Raw genomic sequence first — 25,886 nt, forward strand, 5'->3', positions numbered from 1 at the left:
CCCAGGAGTCCTGGCCCCCAAGTTCCCCACCATAACTCAGCACAGGCTGTGTGTGAGGGGCAAAGCGGGGTCCTGCCATGGGGCTGGGAGGGTCGGAATCGGGGAGACACTTAGCCCAATACCCACAGGTTCCTGCTCTGCTCAGTGGTCGGGTGGCGAGGGAAGGGGGGAGCTCTGACGTCATCAGCCAGCCCCCCCCCCCCCCCGGAGCAATTAAGAAAAAAAACTCATCACGTTAATAGGGAGCAACACCACATGGTGGGGGAGAGGAGGGACCCCCCAGGTGAGCTCTGTTAACCCCCTCAGGACCAGCACAGAGTACTAAGGGGAGCCAGGACTCCTGGGTTCTCTCCCCGGCGCTGGGAGGGCAGTGGGGGCTGGTGGTTAGAGCAGGGGTGGGAGCCAGGACTCCTGGGTTCTCTCCCCGGCGCTGGGAGGGCAGTGGGGGCTGGTGGTTAGAGCAGGGGTGGGAGCCAGGACTCCTGGGTTCTCTCCCCGGCGCTGGGAGGGCAGTGGGGGCTGGTGGTTAGAGCAGGGGGTGGGAGCCAGGAATCCTGGGTTCTCTCCCCGGCGCTGGGAGGGCAGTGGGGGCTGGTGGTTAGAGCAGGGGCCGGGAGCCAGGACTCCTGGGTTCTCTCCCTGGTGCTGGGGGTCAGTGGGGGCTGGTGGTCAGAGCAGGGGGTGGGAGCCAGGACTCCTGGGTTCTCTCCCCGGCGCTGGGAGGGCAGTGGGGGCTGGTGGTTAGAGCAGGGGCCGGGAGCCAGGACTCCTGGGTTCTCTCCCCGGTGCTGGGAGGGCAGTGGGGGCTGGTGGTTAGAGCAGGGGGTGGGAGCCAGGACTCCTGGGTTCTCTCCCCAGTGCTGGGAGGGCAGTGGGGGCTGGTGGTTAGAGCAGGGGGGTGGGAGCCAGGAATCCTGGGTTCTCTCCCCGGCGCTGGGAGGGCAGTGGGGGCTGGTGGTTAGAGCAGGGGCCGGGAGCCAGGACTCCTGGGTTCTCTCCCCGGCGCTGGGAGGGCAGTGGGGGCTGGTGGGTAGAGGAGGGGGAACAGGACTCCTGGGTTCTCTCCCCGGCGCTGGGAGGGCAGTGGGGGCTGGTGGGTAGAGGAGGGGGGACAGGACTCCTGGGTTCTCTCCCCGGCGCTGGGAGGGCAGTGGGGGCTGGTGGTTAGAGCAGGGGGTGGGAGCCAGGACTCCTGGGTTCTCTCCCTGGTGCTGGGAGGGCAGTGGGGGCTGGTGGTTAGAGCAGGGGCTGGGAGCCAGGACTCCTGGGTTCTCTGCCCGGCGCTGGGAGGGCAGTGGGGGCTGGTGGTTAGAGCAGGGGCCGGGAGCCAGGACTCCTGGGTTCTCTCCCCGGCGCTGGGAGGGCAGTGGGGGCTGGTGGGTAGAGGAGGGGGGACAGGACTCCTGGGTTCTCTCCCCGGCGCTGGGAGGGCAGTGGGGGCTGGTGGGTAGAGGAGGGGGGACAGGACTCCTGGGTTCTCTCCATTGCTCCCCCTGGCTGGAAGAAACAGGACAGAAGCTGAGGTTAACACAAGCTCCAATTTTATTGTCATAATCGGGCACCAGGCATGGAAGGGGGGAGCCCCCCCCGGGCAGGGGGAGGGGACCTGGTGGCTCTAGCAAGAGGTGAGAGCTTTCCAGTAGAAGGATTTGCAGCCGGTCTTGCGCTCCCGGGGGGCTGCGGGGGGCGGGTGCCAGGGGGCGGCCTTCTCTGCGGGGGGCAGCTCAGCCCGGAGGAGGCCGGACACAGCTCTGAGCACCAGGGTCCTGGACAGTGACTGTGGGAAGAGACGGAGAGTCACTCAGGGAACCCAGGAGTCCTGGCTCCCAGCCCCTCTTCCAACCACCAGCCCCCAGGAGAGAACCCAGGAGTCCTGGCTCCCAGCCCCTGCTCTACCCACCAGCCCCCACTACCCTCCCAGCGCCGGGGAGAGAACCCAGGAGTCCTGGCCCCACTCCCTGCTCTAACCACCAGCCCCCACTGCCCTCCCAGCGCCGGGGAGAGAACCCAGGAGTCCTGGCTCCCAGCCCCTGCTCTACCCACCAGCCCCCACTACCCTCCCAGCGCCGGGGAGAGAACCCAGGAGTCCTGGCTCCCAGCCCCTGCTCTAACCACCAGCCCCCACTGCCCTCCCAGCGCCGGGGAGAGAACCCAGGAGTCCTGGCTCCCAGCCCCTGCTCTACCCACCAGCCCCCACTACCCTCCCAGCGCCGGGGAGAGAACCCAGGAGTCCTGGCTCCCACCCCCTGCTCTACCCACCAGCCCCCACTACCCTCCCAGCGCCGGGGAGAGAACCCAGGAGTTCTGGCTCCCACCCCCTGCTCTAACCACCAGCGCCCGCTGCCCTCCCAGCGCCGGGGAGAGAACCCAGGAGTCCTGGCTCCCACCCCCTGCTCTAACCACCAGCCCCCACTGCCCTCCCAGCGCCGGGGAGAGAACCCAGGAGTCCTGGCTCCCACCCCCTGCTCTAACCACCAGCCCCCACTGCCCTCCCAGCACCGGGGAGAGAACCCAGGAGTCCTGGCTCCCAGGTCACCCCCCCAGACCTTCCTCAGGACACCCCCCCTTCTCCCCAGCCCCCAATTCAGATCAACCCCCCAATCTGTAGCACACCACCTGCCCCCCCCGAAGTCCCGCAGCCTCCCCCCGACTGCCCCCCCATCTCACCTCGCGCCCCAGCCGTGGGCTGCGGAGACGGGGGGCGCTGGCGGGCGTGGGGCGCCCGGGGCTCAGGGCGGTGCTGGCGAGCAGGAGGAGGAGGAAGCCGAGTGAGGACCCCATGGCTCCGAGGCTCCCCCCGAAACCTGCGTGCCTGGTGCAGACCTGGGATGCTGTGTGACACCCCCACCCCAGCCCTGCCTCTTATGCGTGGTGCTCAGCCAATGGGCTGTGCAGGGGCGGCGAGGGTGGGGGAAGCTGGTTGGAGGGACCACGTCGGGGGGGGGGGTCCTCCGCTCCCACCCATTTCTGCACCCCCCCTTGGTGATGTTCAGGCAGGTTAAAACCAGTGCCCGTCCCCCACTTTGCCCCATATCCCCCCGCCCGGCGTTCTCACCCCCCCCCCCACTCGAGTTCTGTCTTGGAGTCGTGGCTGTCGGTGGCGGGGGGGCCGGCTCTGACGCTGGCTGGCAGCAGGGGAGCCGGCGACAGGGGGTGACACCGGGCCGGCACACGCAGGTGAGTTCACGTCCCCGCCCGGGAAAGCACCCAAGCCCGATGGAGAGCGCCCCCGCCCCCAGCCACAACGAACTACCGCCCTGGGAAAAAAACTGGGGGGCTGGGAAATCCACCCCCAAACCTGCCCCACATCCTGGGAGGGGGGGCCGGTAAGGCACTGGGGGTGAGTAACGGCTGGAAATCGCAAGCAGAGAAGGGGAGAACATTGATAAGGGAAGCCAAAGGTGCATGGCCCCCGGACAGGGCCTGACCCCTTCCCCGCAAGAGGGGGGTGTCAGAGATGGATGAGGGATGAGGACGCTGTTGTCATAGAGCCCAGGGGACAAATTCGGGGGGATTTGCCCATGTTGAGGGGCTGTTGCACTCCAAGGGCCGACGCTATGGTGGGGCTCAGGCTGGGTCCCACCAGCTCCCCCGGGGAAACCGGACCTGAGACACCAGAACCTGCTGGTCACCCTGGGTTGCTGGAGACTCCGGCAGAAGTTGGACCTCAGAGGCTCTACCTACCAGCCCCCCCTGCCCTCCCAGCACTGGGGAGAGAACCCAGGAGTCCTGGCCCCCTGCTCTGACCACCAGCCCCCACTGCCCTCCCAGCGCCGGGGACAGAACCCAGGAGTCCTGGCTCCCACCCCTGCTCTAACCACCAGCCCCCACTGCCCTCCCAGCACCGGGCAGAGAACCCAGGAGTCCGGGCTCCCACTCCCTGCTCTGACCACCAGCCCCCACAGCGCCGGGGAGAGAACCCAGGAGTCCTGGCTCCCGGCCCCTGCTCCAACCACCAGCCCCTCCCCGACCGACGACAGGTGCCCCAGTATCAGCACTGCACAAAGGAAGGCAGGACAAAGGGCTGTTTTTTTGCCAAGAGTGAAATAACAAAAGTTTAATCCAACTCCCCTGGAAAGCTGAGGGGGGGGTTACAAAGGTGTGGAATAGAAACAGTTAATGGTGATACAGGAACCCCCTCCCCGCGTCAGCACGGGAACCCAGGCGTCCTGGCTGTCCCTTTCCCCCGCCCCACTCTAACCACCAGCCCCCACAGCACTGGGGAGAGAACCCAGGAGTCCGGGCTCCCAGCCCCTGCTCTGACCACCAGCCCCCACTGCCCTCCCAGCGCCGGGGAGAGAACCCAGGAGTCCGGGCTCCCAGCCCCTGCTCTAACCACCAGCCCCCACTGCCCTCCCAGCGCCGGGGAGAGAACCCAGGAGTCCTGGCGCCCCTGCTCTAACCACCAGCCCCCACTGCCCTCCCAGCGCTGGGGAGAGAACCCAGGAGTCCTGGCGCCCACCCCCCTGCTCTACCCACCAGCCCCCACTGCCCTTGCAGTGCCGGGGAGAGAACCCAGGAGTCCTGGCGCCCCTGCTCACACCTCTTTGGGGCAGGGGGGTTGGTTAATGGTGTAACATCATATGGCCCCCACCCAGCCCCCCCCCCCGCCGAGACCAGCTCAGGCTCTTAGGGGACCCCCCCCCCACTAGTGGGCCGCAATCAGCGCTCCTCCAGGGGAGGGGCAGCCCCTGTGCGACCCCCAAATCCTGGATCCCCTGGGCTGTGAACCCCTGGAGGGGCAGGCCCCCCAGTGCAAGCTACCCCGGAGACCAGCTGTGACCTCCCCCACCCCCCCATCACCAGACACACCCCGAGGCTGGGGGCAGGGGGGAAGGATTCACTCCACCCCACCATGAGGTATGTGTCCCCCCTTTGGTACCCCAAACCCTGGGCACAGCTGGGGGGTAGCAAAGCAGAATGGACCCAGCCCTGCTGCCACCCCCGCAGGGGGCGGGGCCAGATAGCTGGGGGCAGGGCCTGGCTCTTGGAGGAGGGGCTAGCTAGTTGGGGGTGGGGCTACACAGCTGGAGGCGGGGCCAGGATGCTGGAGGTGGGTGTGGCTAGGCAGCTGGAGGCGGGGCCAGCTAGCTGGAGGTGGGTGTGGCTCGGGAGTTGGAGGCGGGGCCAGGCAGCTGGAGGCGGGGCCTGGGAGGAAGGGAGGGCGTCTCCAGGGAACCTGCCCCTCTCCTATAACACAGGTGCCAACTGCACCCTTCACCCCCAAGCTCAGCCTGGGGGGGGGGTCAAGAAACGGGGGGGCCAGCCCAGCAGCAGGGGGATCCCCCGAACAGCCGTGGGGCAGAGAACCAGAGCCGGAGGCCAGGGGAATTCAGGGGTGGCCCCCAAAGTGCCTGGATGCCGCCACGCAGTGGGGGGCCCCCAGGCGTTCAGCAGTCGGTGGTGATCTTGGCAGAGAGGTCCTGGATGTGCCGGGCGCTGCAGGACTTACAGAGAATGTGCCCGTCCAGGGGGTAGCAGCCCCGGCCCTCGCCCTCCGACGACAGCAGCAGCCCGCACTCCTGCGGCGAAAGGGGGTGAGGAAAGAACCCAGGAGTCCGGGCTCCCAGCCCCTGCTCTACCCACCAGCCCCCACTGCCCTCCCAGCGCCAGAGAGAGAACCCAGGAGTCCTGGCTCCAACCACTGCTCTAACCACCAGCCCCCACTGCCCTCCCAGCACCGGGGAGAGAACCCAGGAGTCCTGGCTCCCAGCCCCTGCTCTACCCACCAGCCCCCACTGCCCTCCCAGCGCCAGAGAGAGAACCCAGGAGTCCTGGCTCCCACCCCCTGCTCTACCCACCAGCCCCCACTGCCCTCCCAGCACTGGGGAAAGAACCCAGGAGTCCTGGCTCCAACCCCTGCTCTAACCACCAGCCCCCACTGCCCTCCCAGCACCAGGAAGAGAACCCAGGAGTCCTGGCTCCAACCACTGCTCTAACCACCAGCCCCCACTGCCCTCCCAGCATCAGGGAGAGAACCCAGGAGTCCTGGCTCCCGGCCCCCTGCTCTAACCACCAGCCCCCACTGCCCTCCCAGCGCCGGGGAGAGAACCCGGGAGTCCTGGCTCCCGCCCCCTGCTCTAACCACCAGCCCCCACTGCCCTCCCAGCGCCGGGGAGAGAACCCAGGAGTCCTGGCTCCCGCCCCCTGCTCTAACCACCAGCCCCCACTGCCCTCCCAGCGCCAGGGAGAGAACCCAGGAGTCCTGGCTCCCGGCCCCCCGCTCTAACCACCAGCCCCCACTGCCCTCCCAGCGCCGGGGAGAGAACCCAGGAGTCCTGGCTCCTAGCCCCTGCTCTAACCCCCTCCTTCCCCAGGGCGAGAACCCAGGCATCCGGGCTGGCCTCCCGCCCCCACCTCACACTTGTAGCAGCCGATGTGGAAGCTCCGATCCAGGGCCACGATCCGGACCGTCTCCTCCTGGCCCGGTTCAGGCATGATGGGGTTCTCGCACACCGAGCAGCGGGGGGCGAACTTCCTGCGGGGGCAGAGGGCCGGGCCGGGTCAGGGGCTGGGAGCTGGGGTGGGGGGCCAGGGGCAGGGCCGGGCAGGGCCGTACCGGTGGAAATCTTCGATGCAGTGGACCTGGCTGGTGGCATCCACGGTGAAGGGGACCCCGTCCAGGCACTGGTGGCAGACGACGCAGGTGAAACACTGGGGGTGGAAGGCTTTACCCATCGCCCGCAGGATCCGGTCCAGGATGGCCTTGGAGCAGGTGGAGCATTTCTCCAGAGTCCCCTGGCGGGGGGTAGAAGGGGTGGCGGGGGGGGAGGGGGGTGAGCAGCCCCCACGGAACACCCAGAGCTGGGGAGAGAACCCAGGAGTCCTGGCTCCTGGCCCCCTGCTCTAACCACCAGCCCCCACTGCCCTCCCAGTGCTGGGGAGAGAACCCAGGAGTCCTGGCTCCCACCCCCTGCTCTAACCACCAGCCCCCACTGCCCTCCCAGCGCCGGGGAGAGAACCCAGGAGTCCTGGCTCCCAGCCCCTGCTCTAACCACCAGCCCCCACTGCCCTCCCAGCGCCGGGGAGAGAACCCAGGAGTCCTGGCTCCCAGCCCCTGCTCTAACCACCAGCCCCCACTGCCCTCCCAGCGCCGGGGAGAGAACCCAGGAGTCCTGGCTCCCAGCCCCTGCTCTAACCACCAGCCCCCACTGCCCTCCCAGTGCTGGGGAGAGAACCCAGGAGTCCTGGCTCCCACCCCCTGCTCTAACCACCAGCCCCCACTGCCCTCCCAGCGCCGGGGAGAGAACCCAGGAGTCCTGGCTCCCGGCCCCTGCGCTAACCACCAGCCCCCACTGCCCTCCCAGCGCCAGGGAGAGAACCCAGGAGTCCTGGCTCCCAGCCCCTGCTCTAACCACCAGCCCCCACTGCCCTCCCAGCGCGGGGGAGAGAACCCAGGAGTCCTGGCTCCCAGCCCCTGCTCTACCCACCAGCCCCCACTGCCCTCCCAGTGCGGGGGAGAGAACCCAGGAGTCCTGGCTCCCAGCCCCTGCTCTACCCACCAGCCCCCACTGCCCTCCCAGTGCCAGGGAGAGAACCCAGGAGTCCTGGCTCCCACCCCCTGCTCTACCCACCAGCCCCCGCTGCCCTCCCAGCGGCGGGGGGAACCCAGGCGTCCGGGCGCTCACCACGTAGCAGGCCTCGCAGTAGGCCCGCCGTTCCATGGCGTAGAAGGGTTGGCCCCGCAGCTGGGCCTGGCAGGTAACGCAGGTGAAGCACTGGGTGTGGAAGATCTGATCCATGGCCACGCAGCCGGTCCCGTCCCCCACCACGTTCTCCCCACAGCGGGCGCAGCGCCCTGGGGAGGGGGAGAGAGGTCACATGGGGTCACCGCCCCCCTCCCGCCCCCCCCACCGCGCTTCCTGCCCCCCCCACCCCACTCACCGAAGTACTCCCCCGCCGGCGGGTGGTTCATGTCATGCACCAGCTTCTGGGTCAGCCTGTCCAGCTCCTCCTCCGGCCGGCGTGGCGGGGTCTGGGGGAGAGCTCAGCTGGGGCGGGGGAGAACCCAGGAGTCCGGGCTCCCCGCCTCCCCCAGCTCTACCCACCAGCCCCCACTGCCCTCCCAGCGCCGGGGAGAGAACCCAGGAGTCCTGGCTCCCACCCCCCTGCTCTAACCACCAGCCCCCACTGCCCTCCCAGCGCCGGGGAGAGAACCCAGGAGTCCTGGCTCCCACCCCCTGCTCTAACCACCAGCCCCCACTGCCCTCCCAGCGCCGGGGAGAGAACCCAGGAGTCCTGGCTCCCACCCCCTGCTCTAACCACCAGCCCCCACTGCCCTCCCATCGCCGGGGAGAGAACCCAGGAGTCCTGGCTCCCGCCCCCTGCTCTAACCACCAGCCCCCACTGCCCTCCCAGCGTCGGGGAGAGAACCCAGGAGTCCTGGCTCCCACCCCCTGCTCTAACCACCAGCCCCCACTGCCCTCCCAGCGCTGGGGAGAGAACCCAGGAGTCCTGGCTCCCACCCCCCTGCTCTAACCACCAGCCCCCACTGCCCTCCCAGCGCCGGGGAGAGAACCCAGGAGTCCTGGCTCCCTCCCTGCTCTAACCACCAGCCTCCACTGCCCTCCCAGCACCGGGGAGAGAACCCAGGAGTCCTGGCTCCCACCCCCTGCTCTAACCACCAGCCCCCACTGCCCTCCCAGCGCCGGGGAGAGAACCCAGGAGTCCTGGCTCCCTCCCTGCTCTGACCACCAGCCCCCACTGCCCTCCCCAAGGACCCAGGTGTCCCTTCGCTCTCCCAGTACCTGGTGCTGGTATCCTCCACCCCCGGCAGGTGCCCTTGCCGGAATGGACGCCTCTTCCTTTCCCGGCGTCTGGTACGCACCCACGTGGGCCTCCCCGGGCTTGGACCCATAGGCCTCCCCTTCTCTCAGTCTCTGGCCATAACCTCCCGGTTCCAGATACCAGCCCTCCGTCCCCCGGCTGCCGGGGTCCATGCCCCGCTGGGCCCTGCGGCCTGGTGACGGGGGGCCATAGGCGTGCTCCACTCGGCATCTCGACTGGCCATAGCCGAAGACCGGCTGGGCAACTTTGACCTGCACGTTCAAAGCCGGGCCGGCCGCCGCGGAGGTAGTGGTGTAGGACGCGGGCGTCGGCTGCGGGTAGGTCCTCGGCCCGGCCGGGGAGCGGGCGTGAGCAGCCCCGTACGGGGGAGCCGGGCCGGAGAAAGCCGCCGAGGCGACGTTCTTGGGGGCGAAGGAGCCAGGCTTGTGGGGGCCGGTGGCTGATGGATACGGGATGGAGTCAAAGTTCTGGAGAAGAAAAGATGAGACAAACAAGAGAGGCGGCTTACAGAGGCAGGTGGGTGGGTCTGGGGAACCCCCAGTGGTCACCCCCCCAGCTGACAAATCCACCTCACCCCAAAACGTTCCCCATCCCCACCCTCGATTCACCAAAGAGCCGTCATCCCCCCAGAAACCCAGCTCTGCAAGCATTGAGTGGTCCACTCTTCCTCGGCCGACGGTGGGTTCCGGGCAACCCTTCCCTCGGCCGACGGTGGGTTCCGGGCAACCCTTCCCTCGGCCGACGGTGGGTTCCGGGCAACCCTTCCCTCGGCCGACGGTGGGTTGTGGTGCACTCTTGCTCGGCCAACGATGGTTGCCAGGAAACCATCAACATCACGCAAACCTTCCAGGCGGAAGACAAGTGTCACACCCCGTTGGAAAGCTACAAATCTCAGCTTTCCAACGGTCCGTAGCATTTGTTTCTACACCCGGCAGCTCGGGAGATATCAGGCCATAAAATAGGTCCACCAAGACATCCCATCGATACGTTGACGTCCCCGACTTTGAAGTGCTGGAAGGAAGGTGGTTTTTGGTGGTAGATCCCAAGGGAACCAGAGGAGAGAGAAATGGGCAGGTGATACCATCGGAAAGCCCAACTTCTCGGCTTTCCAACGGTCTCAGTTGCAGGAGTCTGCTTCCAGCGGTTCCTGAGATATCGGATGCTGGATTTGCCAGGAGGTCAACATGGGAAGAGCAAAGAGGTCCTCGGAAGGGCGTGATCCAGGGATCTGAAATCTCATTGGCTGTGCCAATGAATGCACCCCCCCCCATGCACACATCACCCCCAAATCCTCCTGGGGTGGCTGTTTACCTGCCTGTCCCCCCGGCGTTGGGGCCCGGCGCTCTCAATATCGGCCAACATACTGGTGAGCGAGTCTATCTGGGCGTCAATGCTGGAGGGGCGGTGGGCACCCGACTGTAGGGCAGACCCCTAAGCAAACACAAACCAGGGGGGACCGGGGATTAGGGTGTGGAGAAAGTGGGGGCTGTGGGGCACAGGACGGGCCTGCGTGCTGGAGTCGCCCCATCCAGCGGCTGATCTAATGGTAGGTCACCGTCATGCTCCAGGGCAGATGATCAGGGGTCAGGAAGATTTACGGGAATATTGCATGGGCCCCCCAAAGGCGAGGGCTTCCTCCCCCTCCCCCCCCAAATCCCCAAGGGCTGGGAAAGGTTGGGGGGAGCCCAGGGCTTTGGGGATACAAATGAAATTAAGAGACATAAAAAGGAAATTCACACGCGTCCCCCCAAAACCCACCTTAAGAGGGACCCCAAGTCCCAGCCCACCCCTCAAGCCCCCTCCTACCTGCATGGGATACCCGCGTCCAAAGGGGTCCCTGGGATCGTGAGACCGGGAGGGGAGGTTGCCTGGAGGGGAGAAGGAGGGGTCAGACCCCCAGGTCCCCCCTCCCCATAGCCTGTCCCCTCCACCCCCCAACACCGGTCACACCCCTGAGGCCCTGGGGGGGGGATGGGGTGGTATTTACCCGGGCCGGCTGGAGGGTGGCCTGATTCACTCTGGCCAGCCCCATTCTGCTCCCGGAGGCATGTGGGGTCCAGGGGGTATTTCTTCGGGGGGTTGCAGAGAGCGGGAGAACTCGGCTGCTGGGGGGGGAGCCAGGTAGGGCCCGACATCGCGGGGACCTGCAGGAGGGGAACAGAGAGGTCAGAGAGCGGGGGAGGGGGGGCAGGGGCTGGGAGCCAGGACTCCTGGGTTCTCTCCCCAGCGCTGGGAGGGCAGTGGGGGCTGGTGGTTAGAGCAGGGGCTAGGAGCCAGGACTCCTGGGTTCTCTCCCCAGCGCTGGGAGGGCAGTGGGGGCTGGGGGTTAGAGCAGGGGGGCTCAGAGCCCGGACTCCTGGGTTCCCTCCCTGCCTCTGGGAAGGCAGTGGGGGCTGGGGGTTAGAGCAGAGGGGCTGGGAGCCCGGACTCCTGGGTTCTCTCCTCAGCTCTGAGAGGGGAGGGGCAGCCCAGAATCTCTGGCCTGCGGCTGGGGGACCCCCCCCACCTACTTGGGGGTCACCCCAGTCCCCTCCTCTCCCCCTCCCCGCTGGCTGCCCTGGGGGGTATCTCCAGGCCCTGGGGGGACCCGCTACGTACCGGCGGGTCCCGCAGCTCCGGCTCCGAAAAGTTACACCCTGGCCCCAAACTTTCTTAATGGACCCCCTGGGTGACGTCACCGCATTCCAGAGGGGCGTCACGTGGGGCTGGGAATTCCTACCACTTCCGGTGGGAGGGGCAGCAGAGACCCACCCTGGCTGGGATGGTGGGGGGAAGGGCAGGTGGGGGGAGGGCCGGGAGCCAGGACTCCTGGGTTCTCTCCCCAGCGCTGGGAAGGCAGTGGGGGCTGGTGGTTAGAGCGGGGGGTGGAAGCCAGGACTCCTGGGTTCTCTCCCCGGCGCTGGGAGGGCAGTGGGGGCTGGTGGTTAGAGCAGGGGTGGGAGCCAGGACTCCTGGGTTCTCTCCCCGGCGCTGGGAGGGCAGTGGGGGCTGGTGGTTAGAGCGGGGGGTGGGAGCCAGGACTCCTGGGTTCTCTCCCCGGCGCTGGGAGGGCAGTGAGGGCTGGTGGTTAGAGCAGGGGGCCGGGAGCCAGGACTCCTGGGTTCTCTCCCCGGCGCTGGGAGGGCAGTGGGGGCTGGTGGTTAGAGCAGGGGGTGGGAGCCAGGACTCCTGGGTTCTCTCCCCGGCGCTGGGAGGGCAGTGGGGGCTGGTGGTTAGAGCAGGGGTGGGAGCCAGGACTCCTGGGTTCTCTCCCCAGCGCTGGGAGGGCAGTGGGGGCTGGTGGTTAGAGCGGGGGGTGGAAGCCAGGACTCCTGGGTTCTCTCCCTGGCGCTGGGAGGGCAGTGGGGGCTGGTGGTTAGAGCAGGGGTGGGAGCCAGGACTCCTGGGTTCTCTCCCCAGCGCTGGGAGGGCAGTGGGGGCTGGTGGTTAGAGCAGGGGTGGGAGCCAGGACTCCTGGGTTCTCTCCCCGGTGCTGGGAGGGCAGTGGGGGCTGGTGGTTAGAGCAGGGGTGGGAGCCAGGACTCCTGGGTTCTCTCCCCGGCGCTGGGAGGGCAGTGGGGGCTGGTGGTTGGAGCAGGGGGTGGGAGCCAGGACTCCTGGGTTCTCTCCCCGGTGCTGGGAGGGCAGTGGGGGCTGGTGGTTAGAGCAGGGGGTGGGAGCCAGGACTCCTGGGTTCTCTCCCCGGCGCTGGGAGGGCAGTGGGGGCTGGTGGTTAGAGCAGGGGGTTGGGAGCCAGGACTCCTGGGTTCTCTCCCCGGCGCTGGGAGGGCAGTGGGGGCTGGTGGTTGGAGCAGGGGGTGGGAGCCAGGACTCCTGGGTTCTCTCCCCGGCGCTGGGAGGGCAGTGGGGGCTGGTGGTTAGAGCAGGGGGTGGGAGCCAGGACTCCTGGGTTCTCTCCCTGGCGCTGGGAGGGCAGTGGGGGCTGGTGGTTAGAGCAGGGGTGGGAGCCAGGACTCCTGGGTTCTCTCCCCAGCAGTGGGGGCTGGTGGTCGGAGCAGGGGGAGGGAAGGCGGTGGAGAAGGAACCTCGTTAGCCTGGCCCCCCCAGTGAATGATGTCACAGCCTGAAGCACCCCCCAAAGGCCCTTCCTGCGTTTGTTACAGCCCCACAATGGGCTTAGTAACCAGGGAGCCCCGGTCCAGCCCCGCGATGCGCCCAGCTCTGGGGTGGGGCGGCCGGGGACACGGCGACTGATGGGATTTCCCCTCACCCAAGCAGGGTCCAAAGCAAACAGGCCGTTTCCCGGCCCCCGGATTCCCCCCTCTGGGTCTCCCCCCGCCACGGGCCAGGACAATACAAGGAAGCAGCAGAGAGCGGGACCAGACTCCCAGCTGCCCCCACAGCCCAGCGCTCCCCGTTCCTGGGGCGAGGGAAAGGCAGGTGCCTCCCCAAAGGGGCAGGGGGCGGGAGCCAGGACTCCTGGGTTCTCTCCCAGCGCTGGGAGGGCAGTGGGGGCTGGTGGTTAGAGCAGGGGGCGGGAGCCAGGACTCCTGGGTTCTCTCTCTGGTGCTGGGAGGGCAGTGGGGGCTGGTGGTTAGAGCAGGGGGTGGGAGCCAGGACTCCTGGGTTCTCTCCCCGGCGCTGGGAGGGCAGTGGGGGCTGGTGGTTAGAGCAGGGGTGGGAGCCAGGACTCCTGGGTTCTCTCCCTGGCGCTGGGAGGGCAGTGGGGGCTGGTGGTTAGAGCAGGGGGTGGGAGCCAGGACTCCTGGGTTCTCTCCCCGGCGCTGGGAGGGCAGTGGGGGCTGGTGGTTAGAGCAGGGGGTGGGAGCCAGGACTCCTGGGTTCTCTCCCCGGCGCTGGGAGGGCAGTGGGGGCTGGTGGTTAGAGCAGGGGGTGGGAGCCAGGACTCCTGGGTTCTCTCCCCGGCGCTGGGAGGGCAGTGGGGGCTGGTGGTTAGAGCAGGGGGTGGGAGCCAGGACTCCTGGGTTCTCTCCCCGGCGCTGGGAGGGCAGGGCGGACTAGGAGTTAGAGCCAGGAGCTGGGGGCGTGGGATGTATCCAGCCTTTTTCCTGAAAAGTCTATTAATATTCCAACCCCCCCCGCCCCGGGCCGGAGCAGGAAGGATGTGAACTAGGGAGAGCCCCCCCCCGCCCCCGCCGCGCCCCACTGCGTTATAAAACCCCCTGCCCCGGCGGAGCCGGTTGAGGCTGGTTCTCCCGGGCCGGGGGGCTCAGCTGGGACCCCCCCCCCCCAGCAGCCCAGAACTCCTGCAGGCAGGATCGTCGGAAGGTCCCTGCTGGACAGGGTGAGCTGTGAGAGCCCGGACGCCTGGGTTCTCTCCCCGGCGCTGGGAGGGCAGTGGGGGCTGGTGGTTAGAGCAGGGGGTGGGAGCCAGGACTCCTGGGTTCTCTCCCCGGCGCTGGAGGGCAGTGGGGGCTGGTGGTTAGAGCAGGGGGTGGGAGCCAGGACTCCTGGGTTCTCTCCCCGGCGCTGGAGGGCAGTGGGGGCTGGTGGTTAGAGCAGGGGGTGGGAGCCAGGACTCCTGGGTTCTCTCCCCGGCGCTGGGAGGGCAGTGGGGGCTGGTGGTTAGAGCAGGGGCCGGGAGCCAGGACTCCTGGGTTCTCTCCCCGGCGCTGGGAGGGCAGTGGGGGCTGGTGGTTAGAGCAGGGGCCGGGAGCCAGGACTCCTGGGTTCTCTCCCCGGCGCTGGGAGGGCAGTGGGGGCTGGTGGTTGGAGCAGGGGCCAGGAGCCAGGACTCCTGGGTTCTCTCCCCGGCACTGGGAGGGCAGTGGGGGCTGGTGGTTAGAGCAGGGGCCGGGAGCCAGGACTCCTGGGTTCTCTCCCCGGCGCTGGGAGGGCAGTGGGGGCTGGTGGTTAGAGCAGGGGCTGGGAGCCAGGACTCCTGGGTTCTCTCCCTGGCGCTGGGAGGGCAGTGGGGGCTGGTGGTTAGAGCAGGGGCTGGGAGCCAGGACTCCTGGGTTCTCTCCCCAGCACTGGGAGGGCAGCGGGGGCTGGTGGTTAGAGCAGGGGTGGGAGCCAGGACTCCTGGGTTCTCTCCCTGGCGCTGGGAGGGCAGCGGGGGCTGGTGGTTAGAGCAGGGGGTGGGAGCCAGGACTCCTGGGTTCTCTCCCCGGCGCTGGGAGGGCAGTGGGGGCTGGTGGTTAGAGCAGGGGGTGGGAGCCAGGACTCCTGGGTTCTCTCCCCGGCGCTGGGAGGGCAGTGGGGGCTGGTGGTTGGAGCAGGGGTGGGAGCCAGGACTCCTGGGTTCTCTCCCCGGCGCTGGGAGGGCAGTGGGGGCTGGTGGTTAGAGCAGGGGGCGGGAGCCAGGACTCCTGGGTTCTCTCCCTGGTGCTGGGAGGGCAGTGGGGGCTGGTGGGTAGAGCAGGGGGCAGGGAGCCAGGACTCCTGGGTTCTCTCCCCGGCGCTGGGAGGGCAGTGGGGGCTGGTGGTTAGAGCAGGGGGTGGGAGCCAGGACTCCTGGGTTCTCTCCCCGGCGCTGGGAGGGCAGTGGGGGCTGGTGGTTAGAGCAGGGGGTGGGAGCCAGGACTCCTGGGTTCTCTCCCCGGCGCTGGGAGGGCAGTGGGGGCTGGTGGTTAGAGCAGGGGGCGGGAGCCAGGACTCCTGGGTTCTGTCCCCGGCGCTGGGAGGGCAGTGGGGGCTGGTGGTTAGAGCAGGGGGCAGGGAGCCAGGACTCCTGGGTTCTCTCCCCGGCGCTGGGAGGGCAGTGGGGGCTGGTGGTTAGAGCAGGGGGTGGGAGCCAGGACTCCTGGGTTCTCTCCCCGGCGCTGGGAGGGCAGTGGGGGCTGGTGGTTAGAGCAGAGGGCGGGAGCCAGGACTCCTGGGTTCTCTCCCCGGCGCTGGGAGGGCAGTGGGGGCTGGTGGTTAGAGCAGGGGGTGGGAGCCAGGACTCCTGGGTTCTCTCCCCGGCGCTGGGAGGGCAGTGGGGGCTGGTGGTTAGAGCAGGGGGTGGGAGCCAGGACTCCTGGGTTCTCTCCCCGGCGCTGGGAGGGCAGTGGGGGCTGGTGGTTAGAGCAGGGGGTGGGAGCCAGGACTCCTGGGTTCTCTCCCCGGCGCTGGGAGGGCAGTGGGGGCTGGTGGTTAGAGCAGAGGGCGGGAGCCAGGACTCCTGGGTTCTCTCCCCGGCGCTGGGAGGGCAGTGGGGGCTGGTGGTTAGAGCAGGGGGTGGGAGCCAGGACTCCTGGGTTCTCTCCCCGGCGCTGGGAGGGCAGTGGGGGCTGGTGGTTAGAGCAGGGGCCGGGAGCCAGGACTCCTGGGTTCTCTCCCCGGCGCTGGGAGGGCAGTGGGGGCTGGTGGTTGGAGCAGGGGGTGGGAGCCAGGACTCCTGGGTTCTCTCCCCGGCACTGGGAGGGCAGTGGGGGCTGGTGGTTAGAGCAGGGGGTGGGAGCCAGGACTCCTGGGTTCTCTCCCCGGCGCTGGGAGGGCAGTGGGGGCTGGTGGTTAGAGCAGGGGGCGGGAGCCAGGACTCCTGGGTTCTCTCCCCGGCACTGGGAGGGCAGTGGGGGCTGGTGGTTAGAGCAGGGGCTGGGAGCCAGGACTCCTGGGTTCTCTCCCCGGCGCTGGAGGGCAGTGGGGGCTGGTGGTTAGAGCAGGGGGTGGGAGCCAGGACTCCTGGGTTCTCTCCCCGGCGCTGGAGGGCAGTGGGGGCTGGTGGTTAGAGCAGGGGGCCGGGAGTTCGCCCCCCAGGGTGACCCCGTCTCCTCTGCCCCGGCCTGGGGGCCCCCAGGCACCATGAGCGGGGGCAGCGCCGTGGGGCCGCCCGGCTCGGTGCGGGAGTTCACCCGGCACGCCGGGGACGTGCTCCTGAATCTGGACCACCTCCGGCACCGCCACCTCCTGACCGACGTCACCCTGCTGGTTGGGGGGCGCCCCCTGCTGGCCCACAAGGCTGTGCTGGCCGCCTGCAGGTAAGGGGGCGGAGCTGTGCGGGGTGGGGGCGTGGCTTGCCCAGCTGGGCGGGGCCAGAAGGGGCGGGGCTGCAGAGGGCAGAGCATGCCCCAAGGGTGTGGCTTGCGGTCTGGGCGTGGCTAATGAAGGGGAGGGGCGTGGCCAGGGCAGGTGTGGGCGTGGCTAGAGGTGCTTGGAGGGGGCTTTGGAAGGTGTGGGTGGAGGGGAGGGGCGTGGCCAGGGCAGGTGTGGGCGTGGCTAGAGGTCCTTGGAGGGGGCTTTGGAAGGTGTGGGTGGAGGGGAGGGGCGTGGCCAGGGTAGGTGTGGGCGTGGCTAGAGGTGCTTGGAGGGGGCTTTGGAAGGTGTGGGTGGAGGGGAGGGGCGTGGCCAGGGTAGGTGTGGGCGTGGCTAGAGGTCCTTGGAGGGGGCTTTGGAAGGTGTGGGTGGAGGGGAGGGGCGTGGCCAGGGCAGGTGTGGGCGTGGCTAGAGGTCCTTGGAGGGGGCTTTGGAAGGTGTGGGTGGAGGGGAGGGGCGTGGCCAGGGCAGGTGTGGGCGTGGCTAGAGGTCCTTGGAGGGGGCTGTGGAAGGTGGGGGGCGTGGCTTTTCCGGGAGCATGGCGGGGAGGGGAGGCGGAGCCTGTGGTAGGGGGAGGGAAGAAGGGGCGTGGCCACCCCAGTGCATGCTGGGAGTTGTAGTTCTTGCCCCGAATGCCCCTGCCCTGACCCTTCCTCTCTCCCCCACCCCACGGCAGCGGCTTCTTCTACTCCATCTTCCTGGGCCGGGGGGGCCGGGAGCTCAGCGTCCTGGCCCTGCCCAGCTCCATCCAGCCCGCCGGCTTCCAGGCCCTGCTCGACTTCATGTACACCTCCCGCCTGCCCCTCAGCCCGGCCTCGGCGCCCACCCTGCTCCGGACGGCCGCCTACCTGCAGATGGAGCACGTGGTGGAGACCTGTGACCGCTTCCTCCAGGCCAGGTGTGGGGCAGGGCCTGGCCCCTCTGGGGCACCGGCTCCCCCGGCCCAGGGCAGGACTGGCCGGCTCAGGGGGTGGGAATGGGGCAGGGCCTGGCCCCTCTGGGGCACCGGCTCCCCCCGCCCAGGGCAGGACTGGCCGGCTCAGGGGGTGGGAATGGGGCAGGGCCTGGCCCCTCTAGGGGCGCCGGCTCCCCCCGGCCCAGGGCAGGACTGGCTGGCTCAGGGGCAGGGAATGGGGCAGGGCCTGGCCCCTCTAGGGGCGCCGGCTCCCCCCGGCCCAGGGCAGGACTGGCTGGCTCAGGGGGTGGGAATGGGGCAGGGCCTGGCCCCTCTAGGGGCGCCGGCTCCCCCCGGCCCAGGGCAGGACTGCCTGGCTCAGGGGGTGGGAATGGGGCAGGGCCTGGCCCCTCTAGGGGCGCCGGCTCCCCCCGGCCCAGGGCAGGACTGGCTGGCTCAGGGGGTGGGAATGGGGCAGGGCCTGGCCCCTCTAGGGGCGCCGGCTCCCCCCGGCCCAGGGCAGGACTGGCCGGCTCAGGGGCAGGGAATGGGGCAGGGCCAGGAAGTGGGGAGCTGAGGTTCTGCCTCCCCCCACATTTGCCCCCTTTCTCTTGCAGTTCCGATCATATCAGCTGCCCTCCCAAGCCGCTCCCCTCCGTGGGGGACCCCGAATTCCTGGCGCCCCCCAGCAGCCCGCCGGCCGTCGGGCAGAGCCCGGGGAGTCCCTCGCCGACGGCTGCGGAGGCAGGGGGGGCGCCCCCAGGGGTGGAGCAGAGGCCCCCCGACAGCCCCTCCCGCTCCGAGGGGCACCCTGCCTCGCCCCAGGAGTCCAGCGGCTGCACCCCTGCCCCCAGGGCCTGCCACTGGAAGAAATACAAGGTCCTCGCCCTCCATGCCCAGCAGGGGGCCGTCCCCCTGCCCCCCAAGCTCCTGGCCCAGCCTCCCATCAAGGGGGCCCAGGGGGGCAGGGAGGATGGGGGTAGCCCTGGGAGCCGGCCCGGTGGGTAAGTGGCTGAGCTTGGGGGCGGGCCTGGATGGGACTCTGTCCATAGCGGGCGGGGCTTTGGGGAGTGGGCGTGGTCAGTGACGGGGGTGTGGCCAGAGGGGAAGGGAGGCCTGGTCCCATTGGCTGAGCCCGGTCCATAAACTGCTGGTATCAGCTCTTCTGGTCCATATAGCGCGTGTGCAGGGGAGGGGGGCTGGCTCTGGACCCAGGGCGGGGGTAGCTCTGCTTTGTGGTTGCCCTGCCCCACCCCTCTCTTCCATCTCCCCACAGGCTGCACCCCACCTGGCCTCAGCACCCCCCGTGCCCCCCAAGCCAGGAGCCAGGGACCCCACTGCGCCCAGCTTGCCCCCAGCTTCCCCAGCCGTGGCCCCAGCCGGCAACAGGTGAGGGGGAGGGGGCTCCATCCCAATGGGGCGAAGGGGCCGGTGTGTAGGTGCTGAGGCTGGGGGGCAGGGGGCCAGTTTCACAGCTGCATTGTGGGGGCAAGAGGGAGGCCCATACCCTGTGGGCAGAGGGACCAGGCCCATATATACTAGGGGAGAGGCCGGTCCCATGTACGTGGAGTAAGGGATATGGACCGGTCCCTTACACGCTGTGGGAGGGGCCGGTCCCATATAGGTGGTGTAAGGGATATGGACCAGTCCATATACGTGGTGTAAGGGGTATGGACCAGTCCCATGCACATTGCGGGAGGGGCCAGTCCCATATACGTGGCGTAAGGGATATGGACCAGTCCCATACACGCTGTGAGCATGGGGGACCCCCTGGACCACATCCTGACCTCTCTCGCGCCCCCCCCCAGGTGCAGGGCCCTTTGGCTGTGGGGCCTGCCAGCTGGCCCTGGGAGCGGAGGAGGAGGAGGAAGATGGGGGCGAAGGGGGGGTGTCCAGGGGGCAGGCCCCAGCGGGTGTCCCCCACGACCACAAACCCTTCAAGTGCCAGCTCTGCCGTTCCACCTTCCGCTACAAGGGGAACCTGGCCTCCCACCGGGCCGTCCACACTGGTAGGGGGGCGCTGGTGGGAGCCGGGGGGAAGGGGCAGGGCTGGGGTGGACAGGAGGACATTTAATGAGGTGGGAGGAGCCGATGGGGAAATGGGAGGGGCCAAGGAGGGGGTGGAGTCGGGGAGGGGCCATGGGGAGGTGGGCATGGCCAGGAACAGTGGAGAAGGGGACAGAGGGAAGGAAGAAGGCCCTAGGGGGAGATCGGACGGCACACAGCGGATTGTGGGAGGGCCTGGGGCACAGGTGGAGACGGTAGAGAACAGGGGTACTTGGGGGGCAGGCACTGCTCTTCCACCCCCCCCAGTCACTCCCCCCATCTCCCACCAGGTGAGAAGCCGTACCGCTGCGGGGTGTGTGGGGCCCAGTTCAACCGGCCGGCGAACCTCAAAACCCACTCGCGCATCCACTCGGGCGAGAAGCCCTACAAGTGCGAGACCTGCGGTTCCAGCTTCGTGCAGGTGGGAGCGGGGCTCCGGGAGCTGCGGGGGCGGTGGAGGGAGAGGTGTGGGGCAACGAGCAGCAAGACACACTTATAATCCTTCAGAGCCAAAATCTATTGGTGTCAGAAGTGGGATCTGAAGCCCCTGGCTCCTATCGATGATATCCCCCTAGTGGCTGGGCCAAGTACTGCAGCCCCTGTCTCCTGTCCACGCCAATGGGGAGCAGTACCCCCATAGGCCAGGCCAGGGACTGCAGACCCCCCAAATCTGATCCAGAGTCACTCCCCTTCCAGGTCGCTCACCTCCGGGCGCATGTGTTGATCCACACGGGGGAAAAGCCGTACCCCTGCGAGACATGTGGCACCCGCTTCCGGCACCTGCAGACACTCAAGAGCCACATCCGCATCCACACGGGGGAGAAACCATATCATGTGAGTGTCGGGGGTGGGGCAGGACTCCTGGGTTCTCTCCCTGGCGCTGGGAGGGCAGTGGGGGCTGGTGGTTAGAGCAGGGGGCCGGGAGCCAGGACTCCTGGGTTCTCTCCCCGGCGCTGGGAGGGCAGTGGTGCCTGGTGGTTAGAGCGCGGGGGCGGGGCGGGGAGCCCGGACTCCTGGGTTCCCCGCAGGCTGACCCCCCCCCCTCGTGCCCCCTCCCTAGTGCGAGGCGTGCCGGCTGCGTTTCCGCCACAAGAGCCAGCTGCGGCTTCACCTGCGGCAGAAACACGGCGCCATCACCAACACCAAGGTCCGCTACGCGGTGCTGGCCGGTCCCTGCGCCGCCCCCCGCTGAGCGGGGCAGAAGAGAGAGCACCGCGCGTTCCCCCAGGGGCCGTTCCTAGAACCCCCCCCCCGGGCTGGGGATGCAAGGGAGCAGGGGCATTATGGGATGGTGGGGGGGGGCAGTTTAGTGTGCAGGTTGAGGGGGTCTGCTGATTCCCCTGCCCCACCAAAAGAGAACCCAGGAGTCCGGGTTCCCAGCTCTAACCACCAGCCCCCACAGCACTAGGGAGAGAACCCAGGAGTCCTGGCTCCCGGCCCCCCCCCCCCGCTCTAACCACCAGCCCCCACTGCCCTCCCAGCACCGGGGAGAAAACCCAGGAGTCCTGGCTCCCGGCCCCCTGCTCTAACCACCAGCCCCCACTGCCCTCCCAGCACTGGGGAGAGAACCCAGGAGTCCTGGCTCCCACCCCCTGCTCTAACCACTGGCCCCCACTGCCCTCCCAGTGCTGGGGAGAGAACCCAGGAGTCCTGGCTCCCGGCCCCCCCCCCGCTCTAACCACCAGCCCCCACTGCCCTCCCAGTGCCGGGGAGAGAACCCAGGTATCCTAGCTCCCGGCCCCCTGCTCTAACCACCAGCCCCCACTGCCCTCCCAGCGCCGGGGAGAGAACCCAGGAGTCCTGGCTCCCGCCCCCTGCTCTAACCACCAGCCCCCACTGCCCTCCCAGCGCCGGGGAGAGAACCCAGGAGTCCTGGCTCCCGGCCCCTGCTCTAACCACCAGCCCCCACTGCCCTCCCAGCGCCGGGGAGAGAACCCAGGTGTCCTGGCTCCCGGCCCCCCCCCCGCTCTAACCACCAGCCCCCACTGCTCCCCCAGGACTCCTGGGTTCTCTAAGGTGTCAGCGCTCTGCAGGCAGAGCATTGTGGGAAACCAACTCACCAAAAGCTACTTACTTTTCCCCCGAGTTGCACCGCCTTCTAGCTCATTCGGTTAATCCGGCTTCACTCCAGAGTCACTCCGAATTCCCCTCTCCTGGTGGCCTCTGTGGACAGAGGACGACTTCAGCTACCCCTTCCCTTAGCTCAACTCAGCTGTGTGGAGCCTCCCCCCCGCTTCTAACCTCCGTCTAAACCCCCCTGGAGTGACTCCGGTTTGACTCCGGTTCAACCCCCTCAGGAAGCCTCAGTCGCCCCAGATCTCTCCAGTTAAGTTCTCACCTCTCCACGGGACATCTTGAGGGACAACGGCGGGGTCTGCTTTCACTCGAGATTGCCCCTACTCTGAAGGTCCCTATGGACCACCCGAATTTTGTTTCACCCGGTCTTAATTCAGAGTCGCTCCGGTTAAGCTTCTCCTCACCGAGCGGCAATTTTTAACCGAATATACGTCTTTTAGTTCTTTTTTTTTTTTAAAGAAAATGTTTTCTTCGTTTTTCCACAAAAGTTCTCTAAAAAGAAAAGTAACGTTTTTTTGCTGATGACGACTTTTTCTGACACGTGTATATATATATATTTTTTTCATGCCCCCTCCCCACCCGGCAAGCCGGGCCGCTCTTTCTTTTCCTGTGCTTTGAGCCAACAGGAAGAGTCGCTGACCTTGGCGACTGGGTCTTCGGCTAGTTAGTTCCCCTTCTAGACCGCTCTAGAGCCGCAGGGTGGTGGGCCCATGCAAAGGGTCCTTGATGTGCTCCGGATGGCTGAAGGCATGGAGTGGGGCAAACCATCTGTGCGCAAGTCATAAAATCTAAGGGCGGGGCGGCGCTTCTGGAGCAGGATCTGGAACAGAGTCTAGAACCTAAGGGACCCCGTGTTCCAGATTATGTTCTCCAGTGTGTAAACGTTCCACCTTCTGAGTGTAGAGCACCCACAATTATCTAGAGATGGGATCACTGGATCCAGAACTTTCTCCCGAATTCGTTCCAGCTCTAGAATCACTCAGGTGTGGCTCCAGCAGCCTTTTTTGCAGACTCTATATTCCACCCTCCGAAGGTCCAAGGTTTCAGGAGAGGGGGTTCTGGATGCTCAAAAGGTAGATGATGCCGTAGGGTCCCTCTAATGTGTGGCCGATGAGGTCTTCTGGATATGGGTTCCTGATGTCCAGGCTTCTTCTCAATGTGTCTCCTGATACTAGAACCTCTGAGGCCTTCTGTCTATGAGACCCTGGGCTCTAGAATAGCTCTGGACTGTGCTATGGGGTTAGACTATGCCCTTTGTTCTTGACTTTATTGGCAACTGATTGTATCCATCACCAGTTCTACGCCACACTGGGGTCTCTAGAGCAGAGGTTCTAGATTACTCAGCTGCCACCAGAGGCTCTTGGGTCATTTGAACCTCGGATGACACCAAATGTTTTTGGTCTCTGACCCCCCAAACCGGAGTATCGATGAATCTAGAACACAGCCGAGCGATCGGTGGGCTCGTGAGGTCAGGAATCTCCTCTGCAGGCAGAGTACGGTGCCTACGTGGGGGGGGTACAGAAGACGGCCCCTTTCTCCCCCACTCCAGAGCAGAGAGGAAGCTGTGATCTGGAATCCCAGTGGCTCTAGAATAGCTGGTCTTTGCTGCTCCAGACGAGGTTCTGTACCGAGGAGGGAAGCTTCAATTTTTCGGGGAGGGGGACAAAGGCTGGAGGGGATCACAGGGCCGAAAACAACCTAGGAATGGCCCGTGGGGTGTAGAACTGGGCCCCACGGGCAGCCGAGAACAAACAGCCCAGTCCAGAATGGCCAGCCGGGTCTAGAATTGCTTGGAGCTGGCGAGGGGAATGGAAGGCCCCTCTAGAACGGAGCGGACTGGTGCGAACGGCTCGTGTGGGGCAGTCCGCGCCGCCCAGGATGGTCATCCCAGTCGAGAAGAGGCCGGGGGTGGACAGTGACATCCAGACAGACAGGCTGGGATCTAGACCATCCTCCCACGGGATTCGAGAGGGCTCTAGAACACACGTGGGCGTGTGGCCACAGGGTCTGTTTCTTGGCCCTCTCCTCGACTCCACCCAGAGGGGGTAAATCAGGGTCCCCCTGGCATAAGCTGAGCACCCAAGGGTGGGACTGGCTGCCCTTATTAAAGCTGGGCAGATGTAGGGTGCCTCCTATGGGGACAGGCCCCCGCCCCATTCCCTGCTGTGGGACTCGGAGAGAGCTGGCACCCCCGAGAAGGGACAGACCCCTACTCTATTCCCCAAGCCCCTCAAGCTAAACAGTCCCTGCCCCGAGGGGGTCATCAGCTCCGAGGTTGCACTGTGTGTCCTGGCCCCCGTACTGCTCCCAAACTGAGGGGAGTTCCAAGCACATGTGACCAGGAAAGCTGAGTCGGGAAGTCACTGGCGGACGGGACGGGGTGGGAGAGGTGACTCAAGTCGTGGCTCCGCGGCTGTGGTCTCGTGGGTGAGGGGCTGAGAGGAGACAAAGAGCTGACTTTGGGGTGTCTGTGTCCCCCCAACCTGTGACCTGCTGCCTGGGCTCAATAAAGCTTTGTTGGACTGATGGTCTGTGTGGGTTGTGTTGAGTTCAGGGAGGCCGTCTCTCAATTCCTGCCCTGGACATCCGCAGACCACGCTGCAGCCGGCACAGGGGCTGCGACTGCCTCTGGGGTGAGGCACGAGGGGAAAACCCTAAGGGGGTGGGCTGCCTGGAGAAAGCCCCCCTGCTGTAACCACCAGCCCCCACTGCCTCCCAGCACGGGGGAGAGAACCCAGGAGTCCTGGCTCCCACCCCCTGCTCTACCCACCAGCCCCCACTGCCCTCCCAGCACCAGGGAGAGAACCCAGGAGTCCTGGCTCCCACCCCCTGCTCTAACCACCAGCCCCCACTGCCCTCCCAGCACCGGGGAGAGAACCCAGGAGTCCTGGCTCCCGGCCCTGCTCTACCCACCAGCCCCCACTGCCCTCCCAGCGCCGGGGAGGGATCTCGGCCCCCCCCAGGCTGTCTCCCTGCCCTGCTGGGTTTATGGGCCGCTGGGAACCCATCCTGACTTCCTCCCATAACAATGGCCCCGGGGCAGCTGCGTCCTGCCTGCGCCCCCGCACGGCGTCACTGCCGGAGCTGTGCACTTCCTGGGGGTGGGAGTCACCCGCCGGGCTCCCAGCTGCCTTCGCATCATCGGCTGCAGGGCCAGGCCCAAGTCACACCCCCCCGAAACTGCAGCCACCCCAGGGGCCGGGGGAGTCAGCCACAGAGAACACCAGGGCTCTAACCACCGGCCCCCACTGCCCTCCCAGCTCCAGGGGGAGAACCCAGGAGTCCTGGCTCCCGGCCCCCTGCTCTGACCACCAGCCTCCACTGCCCTCCCAGCGCCGGGGAGAGAACCCAGGAGTCCTGGCTCTCAGCCCCCTACTCTAACCACCGGCCCCCACTGCCCTCCCAGCTCCAGGGAGAGAACCCAGGAGTCCTGGCTCCCGGCCCCCTGCTCTAACCACCGGCCCCCACTGCCCTCCCAGCTCCAGGGAGAGAACCCAGGAGTCCTGGCTCCCACCCCTGCTCTAACCACCAGCCCCCACTGCCCTCCCAGCGCCGGGGAGAGAACCCAGGAGTCCTGGCTCCCACCCCCTGCTCTAACCACCAGCCCCCACTGCCCTCCCAGCGGCGGGGAGAGAACCCAGGAGTCCTGGCTCTCAGCCCCCTGCTCTACCCACCAGCCCCCACTGCCCTCCCAGCACCAGGGAGAGAACCCAGGAGTCCTGGCTCCCACCCCCTGCTCTACCCACCGGCCCCCACTGAGGAGAGAACCCAGGAGTCCTGGCCCCCAGCCCCACTGAGCCAGCCAATCCCTGCTCTGGGGCCGGGTGGGAGCCGGCGCCCCTTATAGCATTATGTGTCTTGGCCCCCATACTGCCCCCTAACTGAGGGGATTTCCCCAATCTTACCCCCAGTGAGGCACACCCCTTACCCACCTCCCCAGGCCCCCCGACACCCTCCCCTACAGGAGGAAGGTGGAGTGAATTCTAGGGGGCCAGCCCTACCCTCTGCACCCCCAGGATCAGTGGGGCACCGGTTCCCCCCCACTCCTCTTGGAGTCCCAGCACGGCCGCAGATGAAGCCCAGCTGGCCGGATTTCCTTCCTGCCACCCGGAGCCGGGGAGTGGGTCGACATGGCCCCCCCCAGCGCCTTCCTCTGCAGTCA

General features: G+C 67.3%; 2 protein-coding genes across 5 annotated transcripts; one reads left to right on the forward strand and one right to left on the reverse strand.

Annotated features, from left to right (window-relative positions):
- Window positions 1–4,628: 4,628 nt before the first annotated feature.
- On the reverse strand, window positions 4,629–11,439 carry LOC142005726 (thyroid receptor-interacting protein 6-like). 3 transcript variants are annotated; one of them, XM_074983074.1, is made up of 9 exons: window positions 10,775–10,931; window positions 10,594–10,655; window positions 10,099–10,218; window positions 8,748–9,254; window positions 7,885–7,975; window positions 7,629–7,798; window positions 6,560–6,738; window positions 6,358–6,478; window positions 4,630–5,522 (listed from the first exon to the last, which is right to left on the reverse strand). In XM_074983074.1, exons 1-9 carry the CDS (start codon window positions 10,920–10,922, stop codon window positions 5,391–5,393), a joined length of 1,530 nt encoding a protein of 509 aa, XP_074839175.1. In that variant the 5' UTR covers window positions 10,923–10,931; the 3' UTR covers window positions 4,630–5,390. The 3 variants fall into 3 exon arrangements, with proteins under 3 accessions (XP_074839177.1, XP_074839175.1, XP_074839178.1); XM_074983077.1 differs by lacking the exon at window positions 10,775–10,931 and adding an exon at window positions 11,386–11,439 and having other exon boundaries at window positions 4,632–5,522; XM_074983076.1 differs by lacking the exon at window positions 10,099–10,218 and having other exon boundaries at window positions 4,629–5,522.
- A 2,315-nt stretch (window positions 11,440–13,754) lies between these two features.
- Window positions 13,755–24,412, forward strand: BCL6B (BCL6B transcription repressor). Of its 2 annotated transcripts, XM_074983078.1 has the most exons (9): window positions 13,755–14,032; window positions 16,472–16,652; window positions 17,384–17,605; window positions 18,220–18,606; window positions 18,879–18,991; window positions 19,411–19,611; window positions 19,939–20,069; window positions 20,345–20,482; window positions 20,709–24,412. In XM_074983078.1, exons 2-9 carry the CDS (start codon window positions 16,477–16,479, stop codon window positions 20,838–20,840), a joined length of 1,500 nt encoding a protein of 499 aa, XP_074839179.1. In that variant the 5' UTR covers window positions 13,755–14,032; window positions 16,472–16,476; the 3' UTR covers window positions 20,841–24,412. The 2 variants fall into 2 exon arrangements, with proteins under 2 accessions (XP_074839179.1, XP_074839180.1); XM_074983079.1 differs by lacking the exon at window positions 19,411–19,611 and having other exon boundaries at window positions 13,756–14,032; window positions 20,709–24,411.
- Window positions 24,413–25,886: the final 1,474 nt, after the last annotated feature.

Source organism: Carettochelys insculpta, chromosome 34 (genome assembly GCF_033958435.1).
Source record: "Carettochelys insculpta isolate YL-2023 chromosome 34, ASM3395843v1, whole genome shotgun sequence".
Taxonomy (NCBI): domain Eukaryota; kingdom Metazoa; phylum Chordata; order Testudines; family Carettochelyidae; genus Carettochelys; species Carettochelys insculpta.